The following is a 23,118-nucleotide window of genomic DNA, read 5'->3' on the forward strand; positions in this document are numbered from 1 at the left end:
TTCCAGATGTGTCCATGTGTCCAGGCTAACAGAGTGAGTAGTCACATAGGCAAATCATTCTCCTACAATTGTCAGGCTGAAGGCTGACTTGGTGTCATAAATAAAAAGGCAGAAGATATTTGTATTCATTGTCTTGGATGATATTTTCAACTTGAGTAGGCAGATTGAAAAGAAAAATGTGGCCGGGTGCAGTGGCTCACACCTGTAATCCCAGCACTTTGGGAGGCCGAGGCGGTGGATCACCTGAGGTCAAGAGTTTGAGACCAGCCTGGCCAACATGATGAAACTCCGTCTCTACTAAAAATACAAAAAATTAGCTGGGCATGGTGGTGGGTGCCTGTAATCCCAGCTACTTGGGAGGCTGAGGCAGAAGAATCACTTGAACTTGGAAGGCGAGGGTTGCAGTGAGCTGAGATCATGCCTTTGCACTCCAGCCTGGGCAACAAGAGCAAAACTCCATCTCAAAAAAAAAAAAAAAAAAGAAAAGAAAGAAAGAAAAGAAAAGAGAAACGGTTGAAGGATAGCAGCTTGGACAATGCCTAGGTTTTAAAGACAGTTAATTGAGGAGCCAGCAATGAGACTAAATGAAAATGACTGGAGAAGCAGATAGACAGAAAGCAAAAATAAATGTCCAATTTATGGGGTGATCTACATCTTTTTTTGTCTGCGACAGTCCAGGTGTTCTCTTTTTGTCAATGTCACAACTGGCTAGCACTTTCTTTCAACTTGCAAAAGTGTTATGTACTCCAGTAAACCCTAAGTTCTCTGTTACAGCTTTGATCATATACTGGTGATTATCTGTCTATTATATTTTTTCCTCAAATGAACTGTAAGTGCTTAAGCAAAAGGAGGTGCCTAATTCATCTCTGCATTTTCAGTACCCGACACAAGCATCAAAGGTAGTAGGTGCTCAATAAATGATTAATTGGGAAATTAATAGGAATGGAAACATGATTAAGATAGGTTGAACTCCTTTGGAGATATACACATAAAATAGTACTACCTGTAACAAGAAAATGCTAAATTTTTGTGGATTACCCCAACAGAAGATTATCTGTGGCTCGTGTACCCCAAATTAAGTGTTTCTGATTGGCAAGTGTCTCTCATGTAAATAATGATTAAGAAACCATGGCTTCTTCCATCTTGTGGCTCTACCATCTTCAACACATGGTGAGGGGCTACAGAGGGGAAGAGAAATAGGGGGTTGTACTCACAAAATTTTTATGTGGCAGGCCTGAAAGTGGCACATACACAGACCCATACACATTTCCTTAACTTATAATCAATGAGCATGTAATGTAACACTCACTGACATCTCTATAGCTACCTGTAAGGGAGTCTGGAGATGTGGTCTCACTGCATGCCAAGAAAGAAACATTCTTTCCTGCAATGCCTATATATGTATATGTATAAATATATATATGTATATACATGTTTACATATGTATGTATATGTATATATATGTGTATACATATACTGTATGTGTGTATATGTATACACACACACACACACACACACATCTTAAGGGGATTTTCTTATAGAAATTTTATTTCTCCCCTCTCTCTATATATATATGAAATAAATATCAGAGACTGTGAGATTATTAAGAACCACAGAAATTTATTTAACCCTAGTAATGTGCATGCCTGTGTTTTAAAGGCCATTAAGTAGTTTGTTGTCTACTTTTGAAAGAAAAAAAATTAAACAAAGAAATTAATTAAATATCTTGGGTAAAAACTGAAACAAACAAAAAGGAAAATAATAATAATAAATTTAACATTCATCCATTGTAAGTGTCAATTATTATGGAATTGCTTACTTTAGGCATGTATTTCAGAAAGAATTTTATGCAGTAAAAAGCATAACATATTTGTCTGTCAATTATTCCATATAAGTTGGCTAATTATTGAATATAATTTTATTTTACTACAAGGTAGCAGGTTCGTATCACAGTTATTTCAATATGTGAGCATTTCTTTTATTTTGATATTCCATATCTTGAAGCTGAATATATTTCTAAGTCCCATCAATAGCAAGGTGAATGTTGTATCATTTTATTATTATGACTTTTATTATACTTTTAAAATTGAAAAACAAGACATTTTTATTATAGGGAATACAGAAGCTCATAATTAATAAAGATACTAAAACAAAATTATTACGAATATTGCACAGGAGAGCCATTTTAGAGAATTAGGATACATCCTTAAACAATTGTTTTATGAATATAATATGTGACTTGTTTTGTTTTGATATTATTGTTTTATAAAAATGGGATCACTCTATAATCTGTTCTTCCCACTCAACATTGTATCATTAACATGATTACGTATTCTTCTACATTATTTTAACAGCCTCATAGTATTTCATCATATGATGTATCAACATTTACTAAGCCAATCCTTCAGTATAGCAATTAGATTACATCCAGTTATTTGCTATTATAAATGAGCTGCAGTGAACATCTTTGTGCCTGGATATTTGCCAAACAGTTTTATTAAACTATGTCTAAAATGTCAAAACCATTAGTTCTCAAACTTTAATATGCATTGGAATGATACTGGTGACTTATTCAGACTCATAAGCCCTACTCATAGAGATTGTGTTTAGGAAGATCTGGAATAAGACCCAGGAGTCTGAATTTTAGCAAGCACCATCTATGATTCTAATGCAGAGGGTTTGAATGTCACATTTTGAGAAATAATGACTTGGACACATTAGAAATACTATCTTTTTTCCATCATCTCCCTGCCATAATGCTGTTTTCTAACAATAACATAAGATACTTATTGCTCTGGCACTTAGTTTTACATCTCTCTCTAAAATAAAGGCATTTAACCTCTTACCTTCTACCTGATAAGGTTGTTCTTTTTATTTCTGAACCATAACTGATACACATTGATCTAGAGTGTGAAAAAAGCCTCTTATACTGTTTTGGAATGGAAAATGTTAGAATATAGCCCTCTAGTGCTTTATCATTTTTATTGTAAAGATAAAAGTATTTATAGAAAGTGGGTTTAAACTAACAGAGTATAAGCATGAGTGTAAACTTCATTTTTAGTAGAGATAATTATCTCAAAAAAGTTACGTCTTGAGGCAGTTTTATCTAAAAGAGAATGTCAAAAACATTAAGTCATTCAACAGATAACCTCAGTTATATAAAGCATTTTGCAATTGCAATGCTAACACCCAGAGTAGGCAGCTAAATGCTTATAAAAAGATGTTAACTTTGGCCAGCTATATTTAGTGCTACTGAAGCTTTGCTAGACTCATCCTTTGTTCTTCTTTTCTATGTTCATCCAGAAGAAGAGTATTTACACATGTATTAGTCAGGGTTCTCTAGAGGGACAGAACTAATAGGATAGATGTATATGTGAAAGGGAGTTTGTTAAGGAGTATTGACTCACACGATCACAAGGTGAAGTCCCACAATAGGCGGTCTGTAAGCTGAGGAGCAAGGAAGCCCATTCAAGTCCCAAAACTTCAAAAGTAAGTAAAGTGGCAGTGCAAGGATCCAAAAACCCATCACTCTATAGAAGCATGTTGTAACATTTGATGATTCTATAATTCTCATCGCACTCAAAAGTAGGAAAGCTGTTTTCAGTCTGTGGCCCAAGGCCCAAGAGTCCCTGGCAAACCACTTGTGTAGGTCCAAGAGTCCACCTGTTTGAGAACAGGTGTCTGATGATCGAGAGCAGGAAACATCCAGCACAGAAGAAAGATGCAGGCCAGAAGACTCCGGCATTCCAGTCCTTCCATGTTTCTCTGCCTGCTTTTAACCCAGCTGTGCTTGCAGCTGATTAGATGGTGCCTACCCACATGAAGGGTGGGTCTGACTCTCCCTGTACACTGACTGAAATGTTAATCTTCTTTGGTAACACCCTCACAGACACACCCAGGAACAATACTTTGTATCCTTCAATCCAATCAAGTTGACACTCAGTATTAACCATCACAACACATAAGTCATTAACTTAATCATGACCTGTTTCCAATCCAGGAATGAAGTTCTGTTCTTAGAGGAACTTCCTAAGTACATAAGTACACAGAGGCTCACTTTCCCAATCTAAAAGCTAAGACTGTTCCAAGTGCATATGCTTTCTGTTTTTTTCTATATTTGTTATCTCACAGAAACATTGATTTGCCATTGGTTGTTGCAAAATCAGTATTTTATAACTGGAGGTGGTGTTAAGGTTTATTTTGTATAACCTCTTGATTTTATCCCTATGGAGACTAAAGACCAGCAAGGTTAAGACCAGCAGATCTGGAACACGTTATTATAGAAATTTGTATATTATATTGTTGCTAGAAAATGGAATTATTGCAAGGAGATGATGGAAAAGATAGTATTTCTGATATCTCCAAGCCATTGTTTTTCAAAATGTGATGTTCAAACCCTCCGCATTGGGATCAGAGGTGGTGCATACTAAAATTCAGACTCCCAGGTCCTATTCCAGATCTGCTGGTCTTAGCCTTGCTTGTCTTTAGTCTCTGCAGACAAAAAATCAAGACATTATACAAAATAAACCTTAAGACCCCTTCCAGTTATGAAGTACTCTGATTTTGTAACAACCAATGGCACCTCTTAAGACCACCTGAGTAATTACTGGCAGAACAGGGGATAAAATTTCTATCCTCTCATTTAATGACAGATTGTCATTCATTTCTAATGTTTATGTAGGGCTGCTCTCATCTCAGTTCTGTTTAATTTTTCAAATGAAAATGTGAAGCTTATTGAGTTATGATCAATTAGTGTGTGTTCTGTTATTTGCTACTAATACTCACTCTGCCACTGACTATACTTGTTAAGGTAGTGCAGCATGGTGGCTTTTAGCTCCAGTTTTAACTAGAAGAGATTTGGGTTTGTATCCTGACATGTAGGGTGATCAATCATCCTGGTTTCCTTGGGACTGTGGAATTTCCCTGGACATAGGACTTTGTGTGCTAAAATCAAAAGGTCCCAGGCGAAGTAAGATGATTAATCACCCCACTAGCCATGTGGCTGTGTCGCCAGTGCATGCTATTTGATAGGTCTCTGGGGTTTTTAATGGGTAAAATGGGAAAAGCAAGAAGAACTAACTCATAGGATTTTAGTAAAAATTAAATGAGACAGTATATGTAAAACACGGCACTACTTAATAAAGACTCAGTAAGTATTAGTCATTATTATTGATGTTTTATAAAGCAAGTAGATTCCTCAAAGCACAGATTCTCAGAATTTAGGATTTGAAATAAATGAACTTTCTTTTTAGCTTTGACCTCTTTTTTTTGTTTGTTTTTTAAACCTTCTGAGTACCCTTCTGTCGTCTTGTCTATACAACTGGACAATGCAACCCAAGATTGGATAGAGTCCACCATCTCACATCCTTTTACCTTTTTCAAGATATAAATCAGGAAGACAAAAATTTTCTATTTGGGAATCAATGTGAAGAGTGAGCATCAAAGACAGCATAGAGCTATGGAGAAAGGGGAAATTAGCCTGGATTATAATAATAGCTGCCATTTTGTTGAGTGCAACCTCTTTGCCAGATATTGGTGCTTCAAATACTTTACATATTTGGTCCACATAATGACTCTGAGAGGTAAATATTATTATCTCAGTCTTCAGATGGAGAAACAACCTCAATGAGCCTAAGTGACTTGCCCAAAGATAGTTGTATAGTAAGGAGTGTAATAAATGAGGTCTGGATGTTCCAAGCTCGATGAATGTCTAACTTTCAGCCAACTGGTTAATTTTGAGAAATATAAACTTCTTCACCTGTAAAACTCAGAAGGGAAGGAAATTGCCATATATAAGTGCTAATCACAATGTAAGTAATGAACTACGCACATCATATGCATGATCTCATTTAATTCTTGTATGTAAATATTAGTCCCATTTTTATAATAAAGAAACAGAAACCTTAGAGAGACTAAGCAACACTCTATCAATACAAATAGTAAAGTGGCAGTGCAAAGATTCAAAAACCCAACACTCTATAGAAGCATGTTATAACATTTGGTGAGTCTATAATTCTCAATATGTGGATATAATAAATATTGCTAGAGTAGACTTTCCAGCCATTTGGAAATAATTATTGCTCATGTGATAGTATATTTTTCTCAACTAGAATCAAAATATTAACTTTTGACCTGGGTTTACCTTTGCATGTGGATAACATGGATCAAATTTGCAAAATTCTGCTGAGCTGTGACTTAAATACAGTTCTACTGGGTCCTCAAGTTTCTTTTAAAGTCTTCTTTTTCTTACTACCCTCTCAGTCTTATAAAAATTGGCAAGAGTATATCTGAGTAAATGTGACATATGAAAACATATGTTTCAAATATGGCCTTAAATATGCAGAAAAAATAGGACTTTTCTTCTTCCTCTCTCTTCATGGGCATGCATGTAAGAAAGATATATATATATATATACAGTCATGTGCTATATAACATTTTAGTCAACTATGGACCACACATACCATGGTGGCCATAGATTATAATACTGTATTTTTACTGTATCTTTCCTATGTTTAGATATACTTAGATACACAAATATTTCCCATTGTGTTATAATTGCCTACAGAATTTAGTACAGTAACAATGTACCATCTAGGTTTGTTTAAATACACTGTGATGTTCACACAACAACGAAATTTCCTAATGATGCATTTCTCAGAATGGATCATTATCAAGTGATGCATAACTGTATATATATATATATATATATATATATATATATATGAGACACATGCATATGTCAATGTATATATTTAATGATGTTTGCAATTCATTTCATAGAAGTTATAAAAACATTTTGATTTATCCTTGATTTTATAGAATTCACACACAAAGCTAATAAATTCTAAGATTACTGAAGATGTTAGTTAACTGTTTTAACCAAGCCACACCTGGTGAACAAATTTGCTATTTTAAAAATAAATTTAGATTTTAGTTAATCAAATATTGTTCAGTTAATGTCACTGTTTTCTAGATAGCATTTTTCATGTATACATTTTACTTAATTTCTTTCCCAGGAAAGTATTAAGCCATTATGTAATGATAAACAGTGTGATTTTTGTTGATTATATGTACTTTCTTGAATTATTACCTCAGGCCTCTGAGGAAACACTACATTCCAGTAATGAAGAGGAAGACCCTTTCCGTGGAATGGAACCCTATCTTGTCCGGAGACTTTCATGTCGCAATATTCAGCTTCCCCCTCTCGCCTTCAGACAGTTGGAACAAGCTGACTTGAAAAGTGAATCAGAGAACATTCAACGACCAACCAGCCTCCCCCTGAAGATTCTGCCGCTGATTGCTATCACTTCTGCAGAATCCAGTGGGTGAGTGCCCTCAGATGTCATTTCCCCATTTTATATTTTAGATGGTGATTGTTGTCTGTGGTCTTTTGAGTTTTTGTGGCTCATTGCTTGATTTGAGTGGGAGAACAATGGGGTTTCTAGAGTCAAAAAAAAAAAGGATGAATTTCTCAGGTGACATTTCTATATCTGCAGGAGAAGACATTTTAGTGAAATTGTTTTACAAGGAAGAGCTGAAAATGTATTGGTGAATGCTAATAAACATTTGCAAAAGGGCAGTCGTACTTGGAAAATTAATATTGGCCATATGTGACTTGATAGAAAACATTTTAACAAATGAGAACTAATGGACAAATTACCATGTAGTGATACATGTCTAGAAACAATAGGAAATGTTCACTGATGCAAAATGAATTTGGAATCAAGAATAAATTGTATTGTAATTAGAATCAAAAGAAATATGCAATGGTATTCATGAGTCTAAAAATTTTGCCTTTGACATTTTGAGGTATTGCTTACCAGAATACTATTTCAGCTCCCAGTATAAGGTGATTTTATTTAGCATTAGTACTTATAGAAGAGTCAGCCACAGCCATGTCTCCATCATGTAACATTTTTATTTCCTACTTTGCAGGGTATAATTTTTGTTTTTATTCTTTTTCGTGTTGTTTACCAATGGAGTTTTACACTTTAAAGCAATGTCACCAGGTTAAAAATTGTGAAAGACAGTAAGGATATTGGGCACATCCATTATTTGTTCTTGTGACCAGCTGCATTTTTAAGGAGCCTGGATAGAAAGGAAAGAGGATGAAGCCAGTGGGCCATACATAGATAGACTCTTGAACATTTGCTAAAACTATAAGAACAAAACAATTACTATGCTACAAATGTGATGGTCCCACATCCTCTGCCAAGTTAAAGGCATCTCTGGGGAAAATGTCTTTTGGATCTTGTTAAAGTTAGGAAGGTTGTGCTCAGAGGAAATTTGGCTAGTAACTCAACTCAAAGATACTGAATTTAGCTGTTTTACTTGTTATTGACCAGTCTAAGGGACCTGTGTTAGGAAAAGGTATGAGGAAAATACTACTAGATAAATAATAAGAAAACAAATATTCACCTTGAAGCAATGAAAAGAGGAAATATATTTTGTTTCTGTTGTTGTAATTGAACTATGTGTTTAAAGAAGAATGCACACACATTGATCAGACTCATACTAAAGCAGATGGGAATTTTATATGACAGCTTGACCTGAACATTTTTTGAATAATGCTGTTCCCCTGAAACTATTTCTCCTTTCTTTGGAATTAACATTGCTGCCGTTCATTCTGTGTAGAAGAGATTCACAGATATCAGGTGTATCCAGGGATCCCAAGACCACCCTCGGGTTCAGTGATTTGCTAGCAGAGCTCTCATAATTCAGCAAATAGTCATATTCATGGCTCTGATGTGTTATAGCAAAAGGATTCAATGCAAAATAAGCAAAGGGAAAGGTAGATGGAACAAAATCTGGAGGAAACCAAACATAAGCTTCCAAGAGTCCCCAAGTGAAGTAAGACAAGATACACTTAATTCCTCCAGTAATGAGTTGAGACAACACTTGTGAAATGTGTTCACCAGGGATGCCTTTACCAGGGAAGCCTATTAAAGACTCAGTACCTAGAGTTTTTACTGGAGGCCAGTCACTTAGGTACCCTCTGCCTAGGATATACAAACTTCCAGATTTCCAGAAGGAAAGTGGATATGCAGCATAAACCACATTATTTGCACAGACAGTTCAGGCAAATTGAGCCAGTCTTACCATTTAGAGAATGGTGGATCACTCCTGAAAGTCAGGTCTGCTAAAGGCCAGTGTTTCAAACAGGTCTTCCTATATTTAATTGACACAGTCCTGATTAACTGTTTACTACACACCAGGTTATCTTAGAATAGTTATCTTACTTTCTTCACACTTGTGGAAGAAGAGATTATAATTAAAATTAAAATGCACTAATTTAAAGCCCTGATATATTCAATTAGCTTTGGTATCTCAAAAATTTTGGTTGCTAACCATGATTTCTCATTTTGAGTTGGTGTTATATCATGTGCCCTTAAAATAAAATGATGCAATATACCTAATATATCTCTATGTAGTTGAACATTGTGTGTAATCTAAAATCTTGAGCTGGGCGCAGTGGCTCATGCCTGTAATCCCAGCACTTTGGGAGGCCGAGGCAGGGATTGATTGACCTCACGAATTTGAGGCAAGCCTGGGCAACATGGCAAGACCTCGTCTCTATCAAAAACACAAAAAAATAGCTGGGTGTAGTGGCATGCGCCTGTGGTCCCAGCTACTCAGCAGGCTGATGCAGGAGGATCGCTTCAGCCTGGAAGGCAGAGGTTGCAGTGAGTCAAGATCCTGCCACTGCACCCTGGCCTGGGTGTCAGAGAGAGAATGTATTGCTAAAAACAGTTTCCAAGTGCCAAGGAACTTCAGGGTTCCGAATTGTCTATGTCCCAGCATTTCTGTTGATTCACATTCATTTCCATCTTCATTAAGATTTAAGAATCAAGTACAATTGACCCTTGAACAATACAGGTTTGAACTGCACAGGTTCCCTTATATGAGGATTCTTTTCAACCAAACACAAATGGAAAATATAGTATTACTGGGATGTGAAACTCATGTATACAGATGGGCTGACTTTTCATATATGTGGGTTCCACAGGGCCAATTGCAAGACTTGAATATGCATGAATTTTGGTACATGTGGTAGACCCGAAACCAATCCCCTACATATACCAAGGAATGACTATATAAGCAATATCATGCTTACTATTTACAAATTTATCCAATATTATGAAGAAAATAATTTTTCTTTTTGAAAGATGGAACAAGGGTTTCATTTTAAAAGAAACGATAGACAATAATGGCCAATCAACAAGAACCAAACTAAGTAGATATTAAAGGTATTGTTATTACATTTGGAAGCCAGAACAATTTGTGAATTGAATATTGAGGAATAGAAAATTCAGGAGTATAACTTTCTGGAATGTCGAAGCTTTGGAGGAGAAGTAGAAGGTAAAGTGCGGGGCCGGGCGCAGTGGCTCATGCCTGTAATCCCAGCACGTTGGGAGGCCGAGGCGGGCAGATCACAAGGTGAGGAGATCAAGACCATCCTGGCTAACACGGTGAAACCCAGTCTCTACGAAAAATACAAAAAAAAAATTAGCCGGGCTTGGCAGTGTGTGCCTGCAGTCCCAGCTACTCAGGAGGCTGAGGCAAGAGGATGGCATGAACCCGGGAGGCAGAGGTTGCAGTGAGCCGAGATTACGCCACTGCACTCCAGCCTGGGCGACAGAGTGAGACTCTGTCTCAAAATAAAAACAAAAAACAAAAAACAAAAGGTGAAGTTCGGGCTTATATTCTGTAGCCATTTTAGTTAACCAGGAGCCCCAGATTCCTTTATAGCTGTCAGAAAGAGCTAATGGGAAATTTAGCCTATTTTAACTGAGTTGTCTCCAGCCCATTGCCTCATTATTAAAGGTTAGTATGCCTTTAAGTCCCATTGCCAACCTATACTGAGACCATACCTTAGCAATTGCAAATCTTTGATGGTCAAGGCGACTTTTCATGCCCTCCAGATTTATTTTCCTTTCTTTCTTAACATCATAGCCTTTTGCTCTTTCTTCTGGCATATCAGTATGCCAGATACTTGCCTTGTCAAGTGTCAGGCAGTGGGTCTAGAGACTTGTTCCACCCCTTTAGAAAGCCACAGTATGGCCCTGAGAATCATTAGTTTCTGAAAAAGAACTTTGACGTGCAGAAATAAGTGTCGTAGATGACAGCTATTAGCTTCCTCATGAAGTACTTGTGTCAAGAGACTGAGTTCAAAAGGACTTTTAGTTATTCACACTTCCGTATTTCTACTTTGAGTTTTTTTCCCAAGCAATGCGAATGTGTTCAAATGTACACTTTTTAACAATTTCTTTTGAGTATGCCCAAACTGTTAGGTTGTGTGTATGCTGTGATTTAGCAAACTTTAGAAACTGTAAATGAACAGAAAACAGAATTATTAAGACCTGGGATGCCTATAACCCTGAATTCATCTGCCAGTTAACTTTCTGTACAGGGTAGGCGCATTCAGGCTTCATGGCTGTTTACTGACCTTCCTCGAAGTAAGAGAGACAGCTATTAATGACTTGAAATGTTATGAACGTGGCATAGAAGTAATTCGGAAAGTCAGTTTTTCATATTTTCCTCCTAAATAATTTTCTATCTATTACCTTTCATAAAATATTTTTATTAAGGTATAATTTACATGCATTATACATCTTGAATTATTATGTATTTATACTGTCATGTAATCACCATCCTATTTCTCAACTGATCACTAAAGGTTATTTTGCCTCCTCTTGAACTTCACATAAATGGAATTGTACTGTATGTACTTGTTGTGTCTGGCTTCTATTAGTTGAAATTTTTTTTAATATCCATGTTTGTGTATATCTCAGCAGCTTGTTGTTTTTATTGCATAAATATAGCATAATGTATTTATTTTTACTCTCTTACTAATGAACCTTTGGGTTGTTTCTAGTTTGAGGGGATTATGAATGAAGCTGCTATGTACACTTATACCAGTCTTTTTGTGAATATATGCACTCATTTCTTTTGGGTATATTCCCAGGAGTAGCATTTCTGAGTCATAAGGAGGCAAATATTTATTTTCTTTACTGCCCAACAGTTATCTAAAGTGTTGTGCTCTTTTACCCTCCCACCAGCAATACGTAGTAGGTACAGTTGTTCTACATTCTCACCAACACTTAGTATTTTCAGTCTTTTTCATTTTGGTCATTCTGGTGAATGTGTAGTGGTATACTACTGTGGTTTTAATTTACATTTCCCCAATGAGTAGGAATATTGCTTACCTTTTGATGTGTTTATTGAACATTTGGATATCTTCTTTGTGTTATGCCCATTCAGACATTTGTTCAGTTTTTCTTTTACTTATTGATTTCTGAGGGCTCCTTGTATATTCTAGACATGAGTCTTTGGTTAGCCATGTGTATTATAAAGTGAATATTTTGTTCTAAACAGTGTCTTGAATTTTTACTTTATGTTTACTTTGAATATGTTGGTAATCCTAGGGACCTGTGAAATATGAGGGAAGTGTGCAGCAGGGAGAAGAAACTGTAAGGCAAGAAGTGGACCCAACTTAATAAGGGGAAAACAAGAATGACATTTAACCCGCAGAGCAATTTCACTTGGAGACAAGGACAGCTGGTCCCTTGAATATTGGATGGTGGCAAATAAGACATCCAAGCACTAAGAGGGCAGGCAGAGAAGAGTTGAGAATGAAGCACAGCATGCTTATGTTGGCTGATGGCCGGGTAGTGAGTAGACAAGAGTGGGGCTCTGGACATAGATGGTCTGAATTTGAGTCCTGTCTCCCACCTACTACCATCTTGTGAAGGTACTTAACCACTCCAAGTTCCTAATTTTACAAAAGCAAAAGTAGGAATAATGTGAGCACCTACTTCATGGGTTTGTTCTAATGGTATAATACCTATCTCCATTTTTTGCATATTGTAAATACTTAATATATAACATCAAAAACTACAACTCCTACACTGGGAAAATATTAGAACAAATAATGTTTGTTGTTGTTAATGTTTGTTTACTTATTGGAATTGGCTTCAGAGATCCTCTACAAATAACTCTTGGGGTAGAGATGGATGTTCTAGCAGATTTGGGAGTCAATCAGAAATTGGCTCCTGTTTCAGAAAGTTACAGTTATTATGGACTTGTGACATTTCTGTTCAGAAGTCTGTATCTGGCATCTTCCCGCACACATGTCTTGCTTTCAAGTGCTGTTCAGTTATGCTTGGAATGAGAATGGTGGTCTCCCTACTTCTGCTTCACTTCTTCCACAACCTTGCTGACTTCTAAATAGTTTCCTGCTCAGAATCCTTAGGAGGAATTAGGATCTCCTTTCAGCCCTATCTTGGGCACTGGCTTACATTCCCCCGTGTGGTCCATGTGCCCCTAGACAATCTAAGGAGAGTCTAGCTTGCCACACATGTGGAAATCATTCCCAGTGCACAGGTGGGAAGTTATGGGAATGAAGAAAATGTGGGGGAGGTAGCAATAAAACTCTCTACTTACATTTCATTGCTGCATCTGCTATAATAAAATGAGAGCCAAGAGCAAGTTATTCCCTTGTGACATGATGACACACCTCTGGATAGATGTATATTCAGGGATATGGGTGGGTGGAGAATGTTACAAACACTTTCTCATCCCTAGTATCCTATTACCTGTCTGAAGAAGTACACTGTGTACCTTCGTATCACTATGTCCTATAAAAAAAGAAAATGAAAAGAATGTAAAAGAAGACATGGTCACTTTTGGGGATAAATTTAACTACCCAACAGAGAGAGAAGAATTACTTTATTCATATAAGGGTTCATTTTACAAGGATCTTCCAGAAATATTTCCTTGATTTGTGTGCTATTCACAGAGGGACCGGTCACAGATGCCAGTTAGACATTGGATTCTTTGACTAACCACTCTTCATCTTGTGCTCTTGACTACAAACAGTACGTTAGAGAGAACATTAAAAAAAAGATTATTTTCAGCAATTTATTCCTGAATCAAAATCCAAACAGAAAATAAAAAAGGAAAAACAGAAGGCTGGATCAGACACATCTGATCTTTCAAATTTGGCCTTTTAAACTTAAGAAGGTATTAATGGGCATTTCATATTTTAAATAATTTGGATATAAGGGTGTTTATAAAGCTAGAGATTGTATTTCATAGTCTACCATGAAGCCTGTACCTTCATGTTTGATGTATGTTCAAGCTTCAAGTGATTTATCTAAGTTCTTATTGAATGTTATATGGAAGATCTATAACCCACTAGGCAAAGCTTCCCAAAATTGAAAATAAAACACATAATCGTGATTGTGAAACATTCTGTAGAAATATAGTATTCTTGAGCTAGATGAAAATTGAAAAGTAATCAATGCCAAAAATTGGGAAACAATACTTCCAATAATCTTGAAGATACATACTAAGCAGACAAAATTGGATTCTTTTGGTTTTGATTGATTTACATGCAATTTATGATTGTAGTGTTTATCTAAACTTCTCAGGATACTCACAAAATATTACAAGCCTTTTATTTTAAAGCATTGTTCTGATTTAATCGTATCTGTCTTTGCTTTAAACTTTGTAAATTTGTGATTATTTTTGTTTTGTTTTGTTTTTTGAAACGGAGTCTTGCTGTGTCACCCAGGCTGGAGTGAAATGGCGTGATCTCGGCTCACTGCAACCTCCGCCCCCCAGGTTCAAGCGATTCTCCTGCCTCAGCCTCCCAAGTAGCTGAGACTACAGGCATGTCCCATCACACCAGGCTAATTTTTGTATTTTTAGTAGAAATGGGGTTTCGCCATGTTGGCCAGGCTGTTCTCAAACTCCTGGCCTTATGTAATCTGCCCGCCTCAGCCTCCCAAAGTGCTGGGACTACAGGCGTGAGCCATCATGCCTGGCCCAAAATTTGTGATTTTCAAGATTAAAATTAGATTCTAAGAGTGATGGAGCACTTTAAAATATCTGGATAAAAATCATCTTATTTCCAGAATCAGGGCAATTTTTGAATCTAATCTAAAATAAGCAATGAAAAAATGCTGACTTTTTTCTCACCTATCATAGAATCTCTAAAAGGTTTATGCTATATCTGCGATGCCTTCAATTTACAAAATAATATGATCATGATTAAACTCCAGTGTCTTTTTCAGGTTATCACAGTACCTTTTCATTATTGTAGTACATTCTGGTGTCCTCATTAAGGATATGCTGAATGGACTGATACTATACCACAGTATTTTACTTTATATCTGTGTGTCAGTAAAGCAGCATGTACCAGGGGAAGGTTTACCTTTAGAAATCAAAGGCTTCTATTTCACCAGGCTCCCACGTTGTTAAAAACACTAAAGAGGGTGACAACTTTTGCGTTCACCAACATCAGAGCATCTGGTCCCTATTTTCAAAACTTTCTTGTGCCAATGTGACTTGTTTTAGTGATAGAGATTGGTTGGGGAATCCCATATTTTTTGAGGCGAACCCAAGGAAGCATTTATTTTACCGTGAAAAGTGCTAGGGCACAATACTATATTAAGCACAAGGCAGAACTCAACAAAGCCCTTTCCTTTGATTATTTCCATCACTCAATAACAATTGTTCCACTCCATAGATAGTTTCTTTGCAACAAACACTGCCCTGGCTGACCATCCTTCTGTAATGCAGAACTGTGGATCACTGAAGTGTTTAAGGAGAGCTTATAATTCTTTAAAAGCCTTTTTATTCTGTTTTACAGTATTTGTGTTTATGAAAAAAATGTAGGTAAAAATATTCTGACCAAATTGTATTTGTTTAATTATTATGTATTGCGTAATGTATAATACTGATTCAAACTTAACATGACCAGAGTGCATCGCTTGGAGAAATCCAAAATGAAAAATATATTTTCAGTTGAAATTCATTAAAGGATGAAGTAATCAAACTTTTTTTCTCTACAAATGAGCACTACAAAATGGCAAAAGTTTTCTTTTAAAAAATCTGTATATAGAAAAAAAACTATAGAAAGAATATATCACTTCTTGGGTTAAACACACTTCCCCCCAACCAAAAAAAAAATTCTAGGTACTTAGAATTCTTTCTAGAACTTAGAATTTCCATATTATTTTTCATCCCATTTCTCTCATTCATTTAGAATCTGCCCTCCAGTTGAAAGGAAGTAGATGGAGCCGGGCACTTTTAGATTATTTCAAATCTGAGGAATTCAACAAAAATAAATGCTATTTAGTTATGTTGTTTGAAGTCATGTATGCAACATATCTGGATGATGGGTCAACTTTGTTTAATAGATTAGCATCATTTACACTGAAGTTTGTGGCTCTGAGCTTCGTTAAAGTGAGACCTTTGTCCACATTCCCAGGAGGGCTTTTTCTCAGGGGGTTCTGAATTTTACCATGATGTAATTCCTAAACAATTGTGATTAGTGCTAAATGTTATCATAAACACACACACACACACACACACCCCTTGCTGTGTGAAAGCTAGATATAGAAATTAAAAACTTTAGAATACTTGTTTTTTAAGTATGTAATTTATAATATATAAATAATATTTAGAATATAAAGTTTATAATACATAAATACTATACTTCTTTACCATTCACTTTCTAGAACTTTCCGAGCTTTTGATCACATATTTCAAGGGTGGTCTCCCTCTTTACTCCTCTACTAACTCTTCTGTGTCTCAGTTAACATGTGATTTTGGCTTTCTTATTTCTCCAACATTATTTAATTCAGACTAACTTTATTTCTTGAAGGTATATACCAGATGTACCTCGGAGATATTGTGGGTTCAGATCCAGGCCACTGCAATAAAGCCAATATCACAATAAAAGCAAGTCACACGTAGTTTTTGGCTTTCCAGTGCATATAAAAGTTATGTTTACACTATATTGTAGTGTGCAATAGCATTGTCTCTAAGAAAACAATGTATATGCCTTAAGTAAGAAATACTTGATTGCTAAAAAAAAATGCTAACAACCATCTGAGCCTTCAGCAAGTCAGTAACATTTTGCTGGTGGAGAGTCTTGCCTCAATGTTCATGACTGCTGACTGATCAAGGTGGTGGTTGCTGAAGATTGGGGTGGCTGTGACAATTTCTTAGAATAACACTACAATGAAAATTGCCACATCCATTGATTCCTCCTTTCAGGAACAATTTCTCTGTAGCATGCAATGGTGTTTGACAGCATTTTACCCATAGTAGAACTTCTTTCAAAACTGGAGTCAATCCTCTTAAACGCTGCTTCTGGTTTATCTACTAAGTTTATATAATATTTTAAATCCTTTGTTGCCATTTCAGCAACGTTGACAGCATCTTTACCAGAAGTAGATTCTGTCTCAAGAAACCATTTTCTTTGCTTCATCCATAAGAAACAACTCCTCATTCTTTCAAGTTTTATCATAAGATTGCAGTAATTTCATTACAACTTCAGGTTCCATTTCTAATTCTAGTTCTCTTGCAATTTCCAGCACATCTGCAGTTACTTTCTCCACTTGAACCCCTCAGAGTCATCCATGAGGGTTGGAATCAATTTCTTCCAAACTCTTGTTAATGTTGATATTTTGACCTATGCCTATGGATCACAAATATTCTTAATGGCATCTAGAATGGTGAATCCTATCCCGAAAGTTTTCAACTTACTTTTCCCTGATCCATAGAGAAATAAGTATCTATCATAGTGATAGCCCTATGAAATGTATTTCTTAAATAATAAGGCTTAAAAGTTGAAATGACTCCTTGGAACATGGGCTTCAGAATGAATGTTGTGGTAGCAGGCATGATAACATTAACCTCCTTGTACATCTCCAGCAAAGCTCTTGAGTGACTAGGTGCATTGTCAATGAGCAGTCATATTTTGAAAAGAATATTTTTTTCTGAGCAGTATGTCTCAACAGTGGGCTCAAAATATTTAGTAAACCATGCTGTAAACAGATATACTGTCATCCAGTCCTTATTTTTTTATTTATAAAGCACAGGCAAAGTAGATTTAGCACAATTCTCAAAGGCCCTAGAATTATTGGAATATTAAATGAACATTGTCTTCAACTTAAAGTTACCATCTGCATTAGCTCCTACCAGGAGAGTCAGATTTTCCTTTGAAGCTTTGAAGCCAGGCATTGACTTTTCCTCTCTAGCTATGAAAGTTGTAGATGGTATCTTCTCCCAATAGAAGGCTATTTTGTCTCCACTGAAAATCTGTTGTTTAGTGTAGTGCCTTCATCAATGATCTTAGTTAGACCTTCTGGATAACTTCTCACAGTTTATACATCAGCACTTGCTGCTTCACTTCACACTCTTTTTTTTTTTCCAGCTTTTATTTTAGGTTCAGAGGGTATTTATGCAGCTTTGTTAAATGGGTAATTTGTGCACCCTGTACTTTTATGTATTGGAGATGGCTTCTTTTCTTTAAACATCATGAACCACCCTCTGCTGGCATCCAACTTTTCTTCTGCAGTCCTTAACTCTCTCAGACTTCATTGAATTGAGTTAGGGCCTTGTTTGGGATTAGGCTTTGGCTTAAGGGAATGCTGCGGCTGGTTTGATCTTCTATCCAGACCACTGAAGTTTTCTCCACATTATCAATAAGGCTGTTTGGCTTTCTTGTCATTTCTGTGTTCACTGGAGTAGTACTTTTAATTTCCTTCAAAAGCTTTTTCTTTGTATTCACAACTTGGCTAACTGGTACAAAAGGCCTGGCTTTCAGCCTGTCTTGGCTTTTGACATGTCTTCCTCACTAAGCCTTATTATGTCTAGCTTTTGACTTAATGCAAGAGACCTGTAACTCTTCCTTTCACTTGAACACTTATAGGCCATTGTAAGGTTATTAATTGGCCTAATTTCAATATTATTGTGTGTCAGGGAATAGGGAGACCTGAGGAAAAGAGAGAAATTGGGGAATGGCCAGTCAGTGAAGCAGTGAGAATACATGCAACGTTAATCCATTAAGTTTACTGTCTTACCTGGGCATGGTTTGTGGCACCCCAAAAATTAAAATAGTAACATCCAAGACCACTGATCACAGATCACCCTAGCAGATATAATAATAATGAAAAAGTTCAAAATATTCTGGGAATACCAAAATATGACATAGAAACACAGAGTGAGTACATGTTATTGGAAAAAATGGTGCCAATAGACTTGCTTGATGCAGCATTGCCACAATATTCAATTGGTAAAAGCACAATATTGTGAAGTGTGATAAAGCAATGTGTTAGTCTGTTTTGCATGGCTATAAAGGAATACATGTGACTGGCTAATTTACAAAGAAAAGAGATTTATTTGGCTCATTGTTTAGCAGGGTGTCTGGGCATGGCACCAGCATCTGCTTGGCTTTTGTGAGGCTTCAGGAAGCTTTTATTCATGGCAGAAGGTAAAGGGGGAGCAGCTGTGTCAGATGACAAGAGAGGGAATAAGAGAGGGGGCAGGTGCCATATTCTTTAAACAATTAGATCTCACAGTAACTCATGACCACAGGGAGGGCACCAAGCCATTTATGAGGGCTCTGACCCCATGACCCAAGCATCTCCCACTAGGCCCACCACCAACATTGGGAATCAAATCTCAACATGAGATTTGGAGGGTATAAATACCCAAACCATATCAAGCAAAGCACAATAAAACAAGTATGCCTGTATTTATACACATATTACAAAACAGAATTAAAAACAATAAAATCATACATGCAAGGGATTCTGGTAAACATACTGATCCCCTCAATCATGCATTAGTCATATATTAATGTATTCACTTTATATTCAACCAACAAATAGTGAGAGTCTGATATTTGCTGTATACTGAGGTATGCACTGGTGACCCAAGGCTCAACAAGACAAAACACAGCCTTTTCTTTCACAGGGGATTGAATCAAGTAGGGCACATACAAGAAAATAGACCACTATAATCTTGTTTGTTTCATATAATGTACAAATATGACTGCAGACAAATGGAGAAATATGAAATCTCACTGGGGAGCAAACTCACTTTGGCTTGTGAGGAACTGACACCTAACCTGAGACCAAAATAAGATGGTTCCAGGAAGAGAGAACAGCAGGTCAAAGTCCAGGGATGAGATTAAAGTAGAGTGTCTGCACTTAGATAAATAAAAACTGCTAAAACATGGCTAGACCAGAATGCCAATTGAAGGTACAGTTGATAAAACTTACCATTAACTTTTCATGTAACCAATATGTGAGGTTTTGTAATATTTTCCAGTAGTGCTAAGCAGCTATGATATAAACACTGAAAAGGCAAACAGTTGGATTATTCCAAAATTGGAAAGCAGGTGCAATATAAGAAAAATAGGGCAAGGGATTTGAAGGTATTTGAAAGAGAGTGAAAGAAATGATGAATTGTGGCAACTTAGCTGGTTATGGAAATGAGTGAATATTAGAAGATACTGATATAGAAAGTATTCAAGGTCTCTAGAAATCTCTATGATGTCAAACAGGTGAAATTAGAATAAGTGAGCAAACAAAAGATAGATCATATTTGGAGGACAGAATGAACTTTAAGATGTAAGTGCTAGAGGTAATTTAAGGTATGTTCAAGACATAGAAGGTTGTCAGGGAAAAGGGTGACTGCCTTGGAAAAGATGTAGCTGAGGAATTGAGAGATTGGGGCATGAGGTGATGCCTCCACATCAACATCAAAGTCACCCAGGACTGCAGCAGGATTCAAGCTGTCAAGATGACAAAAAGGTGGGCAGTTTTCAATGAATGAGAAACTGACCAAAGAGACTGGCAGAAGTCAGGAAGTAGAGTTGATTGGCATAGATGTCAAATGAGAAGTTTTTACAAGAAGGTGGAGGAGTAAGTAAAAGTGAGTAACCAGGAGAGCACCCATTTCATCTTGGGACCCAGAGAGGGCATTGAGAACCAGAGTACCCTACCCTGAATCCACCACAGGGAAGTGACATCTTTAGCGAAGAGTCAAATTTGAGAGAGGTTAGAATCTGGGATGACTTTTTGGTGGCAAGGCTGAGGATGAAGTGAAGTCTGTTTGCCATGGGAAAAGGGCTCCAGAGAAACTGATTGAATAATATAGAAAGAATGAGAATGGGAGGATAGACAGGGGAGAGAAATCACAGTGCAACATGGGGATAAGAAGTTGAAAGAACACAGGGAGAGGAAGAAGCTCTGTATCAGGTGGTTGTCTGAGATATGACTATGAAACAGCATTCCAAAATATTTTCAATAATTGGTCCACCTGTCCTCTGACTGATGGGTGTTAAACCAGGGAACAAGTAGTTGAGCATAGCAAGTAGGTCTTTTGGAAAGACCATAGGGTTTGTCCTTGTCCCAGTAAGTAGGTCTGCAATGGTGTCCTTGGGTTCCTAGTACCTTTCAGCATCTATTGGAGAATAGCAGCTTCTGGTGTTTCAGTACTTCTGCATCTTCCAGATTACTCAGCTGTTTCCCAGATTTATTACAGTCTCTGGAGTATGGAGAAGGATCTGATTTTTTAAAAAATATGAATTATCATTTTAAAAGTATTAGTTTATTTTAAATAATTTTTATATCTAACTCTAATATTTTGCCAGCAATAATAACATCTTAGGTATTTTGAATTAGCATTTGAGTTTGCTTTTGAGAATTTTAGTTCTTAGAAATAATAATTGAATTAAACACTATTGCTTTCTTATATATTCTTAAATACTATTTCTGGCATTCAAGCATTATTCCAGTTCATCATGCTGCCAATTTTAGCAATAAAATAAAGAATAAAATTGAATTCAATGTGGAAAAATTCTATTTGTAGAAAACATTCGTCTGTAAATGGGGTTACTGTTGTGACCTTAGTGAAACAACAGAAAGGTACGTGCATACGGTTTTGCCCTTAGCTTGGATGTAACATATTATTTGCAGACTTTAAGTCATAGCAACCTATGATCATGCTAATTTTTATTTAAGGCTATTTGATAGAGTTGTATGATTGAGACCTGGAACCAAGATCCTTGATGTAATACATATGTGCACACAATTTTTTTATTCTCTTCTCTTTGGTGACCTTGTCTGGGTCATTTTTTGTTTGTTTGTTTGTTTGTTTAATTTACACTGTTTGAAACAGTATCTGTGACTAGAATTTGGCAACTGTAGAGTATATCATATTTACACAGTGCCTTAGCAAAGGGTTTTAATTAAACTCAATGGAGGAGACCCAAGCAGAGAAGCCTTCATTTGTCTTAAGAAGAAATGTCAAGGTTAATTGATTTTCAGAGGATTATCTGCAACAAATAAAGACCAAGACTCATATCTTCTTATTTTGGCTTATAAATTCTGGTATGTTCTGTTCAATATCCACTGAAAAAAACTGAGATGAGAGTGTTTCTATAAAACTCTATATGTCAAAGCATCCTTTGCAGTTGGCAAAACAGTGAATGAATGACAGTGAAAATGTATACTTATGGATTATGATATAGTCATTAAAATGATTATTATGATAAGTATATGGTAACATGGAAGTATTTAGAATGTTTTGAGGAGAAAAGCAAAATATACAAGTATATCCAGGTTAAAGTTAAAACACTGCAAAATATATGCCTGCATGTGGCTAAGAACTGGAAAACAATGTGAAAATAATCTGAATTTTTTGATTTACAAAATTGTGGTTGTTTATTTTTCTCACATTGATTTCTATTAATGAAAATAGGTGTTTATCCAATCAATAAAATTACATTAAAATTTATTATTTATTTACAATTTCATTCATACAAATTCATCTATTGAGTCTTAGTATATGACAGACACAGTTTGAGGTACTGGGAATATTTTATATGTAGATTTTAAAAATTCATGAACTTTTGTTTTTCACAGGCAATCCAATAGGAAGTTTTGGCAGCTATGGTGGGAGGTAGGGATACTTGGGCCTTTCAGAATTCTCCAGATCACTTTGTATAACCATTCCTCTGTTGGCAACCGACTCCCCAAAAAAGATCACCAGCAGAACCAAGTGAAACTAAGTATTCATCTCAGTGAAATAAGGGAGGACATCACCTTTAAAATTAGTAGTATTTTGGAAAGGGGAAGTAAAGAGAAGATATTTGTAGAGTTTTATAGCCAGGTCTGGGAGCCTGATCTTGCAAGGTGGAAAAATGGCTGGCATTAGGCAGAATTTAGAGTCTAGCAGTTCTGGATTAGTGGGGTCTCTAAGAGCAGTGAGGTTCTCAAAGTGAACCTTGATAAGTGAACTGTTAGTCTTATT

The 23,118-nt window shown here is 36.3% G+C and overlaps 1 protein-coding gene across 1 annotated transcript in view; it reads left to right on the forward strand.

Moving 5' to 3' along the window:
• The window catches only part of PDE4D (phosphodiesterase 4D), a 1,528,950-nt gene that overhangs the window by 499,240 nt on the left and 1,006,592 nt on the right, over positions 1-23,118 (forward strand). Inside the window, exon 3 of the mRNA XM_034960060.3 lies at positions 7,096-7,325. Coding sequence (XP_034815951.1) covers positions 7,096-7,325 — 230 coding nt within the window. The remainder of the gene's footprint in view (positions 1-7,095; positions 7,326-23,118) is intronic.

This window comes from Pan paniscus, chromosome 4 (genome assembly GCF_029289425.2).
Source record: "Pan paniscus chromosome 4, NHGRI_mPanPan1-v2.0_pri, whole genome shotgun sequence".
In the NCBI taxonomy this organism is placed as follows: domain Eukaryota; kingdom Metazoa; phylum Chordata; class Mammalia; order Primates; family Hominidae; genus Pan; species Pan paniscus.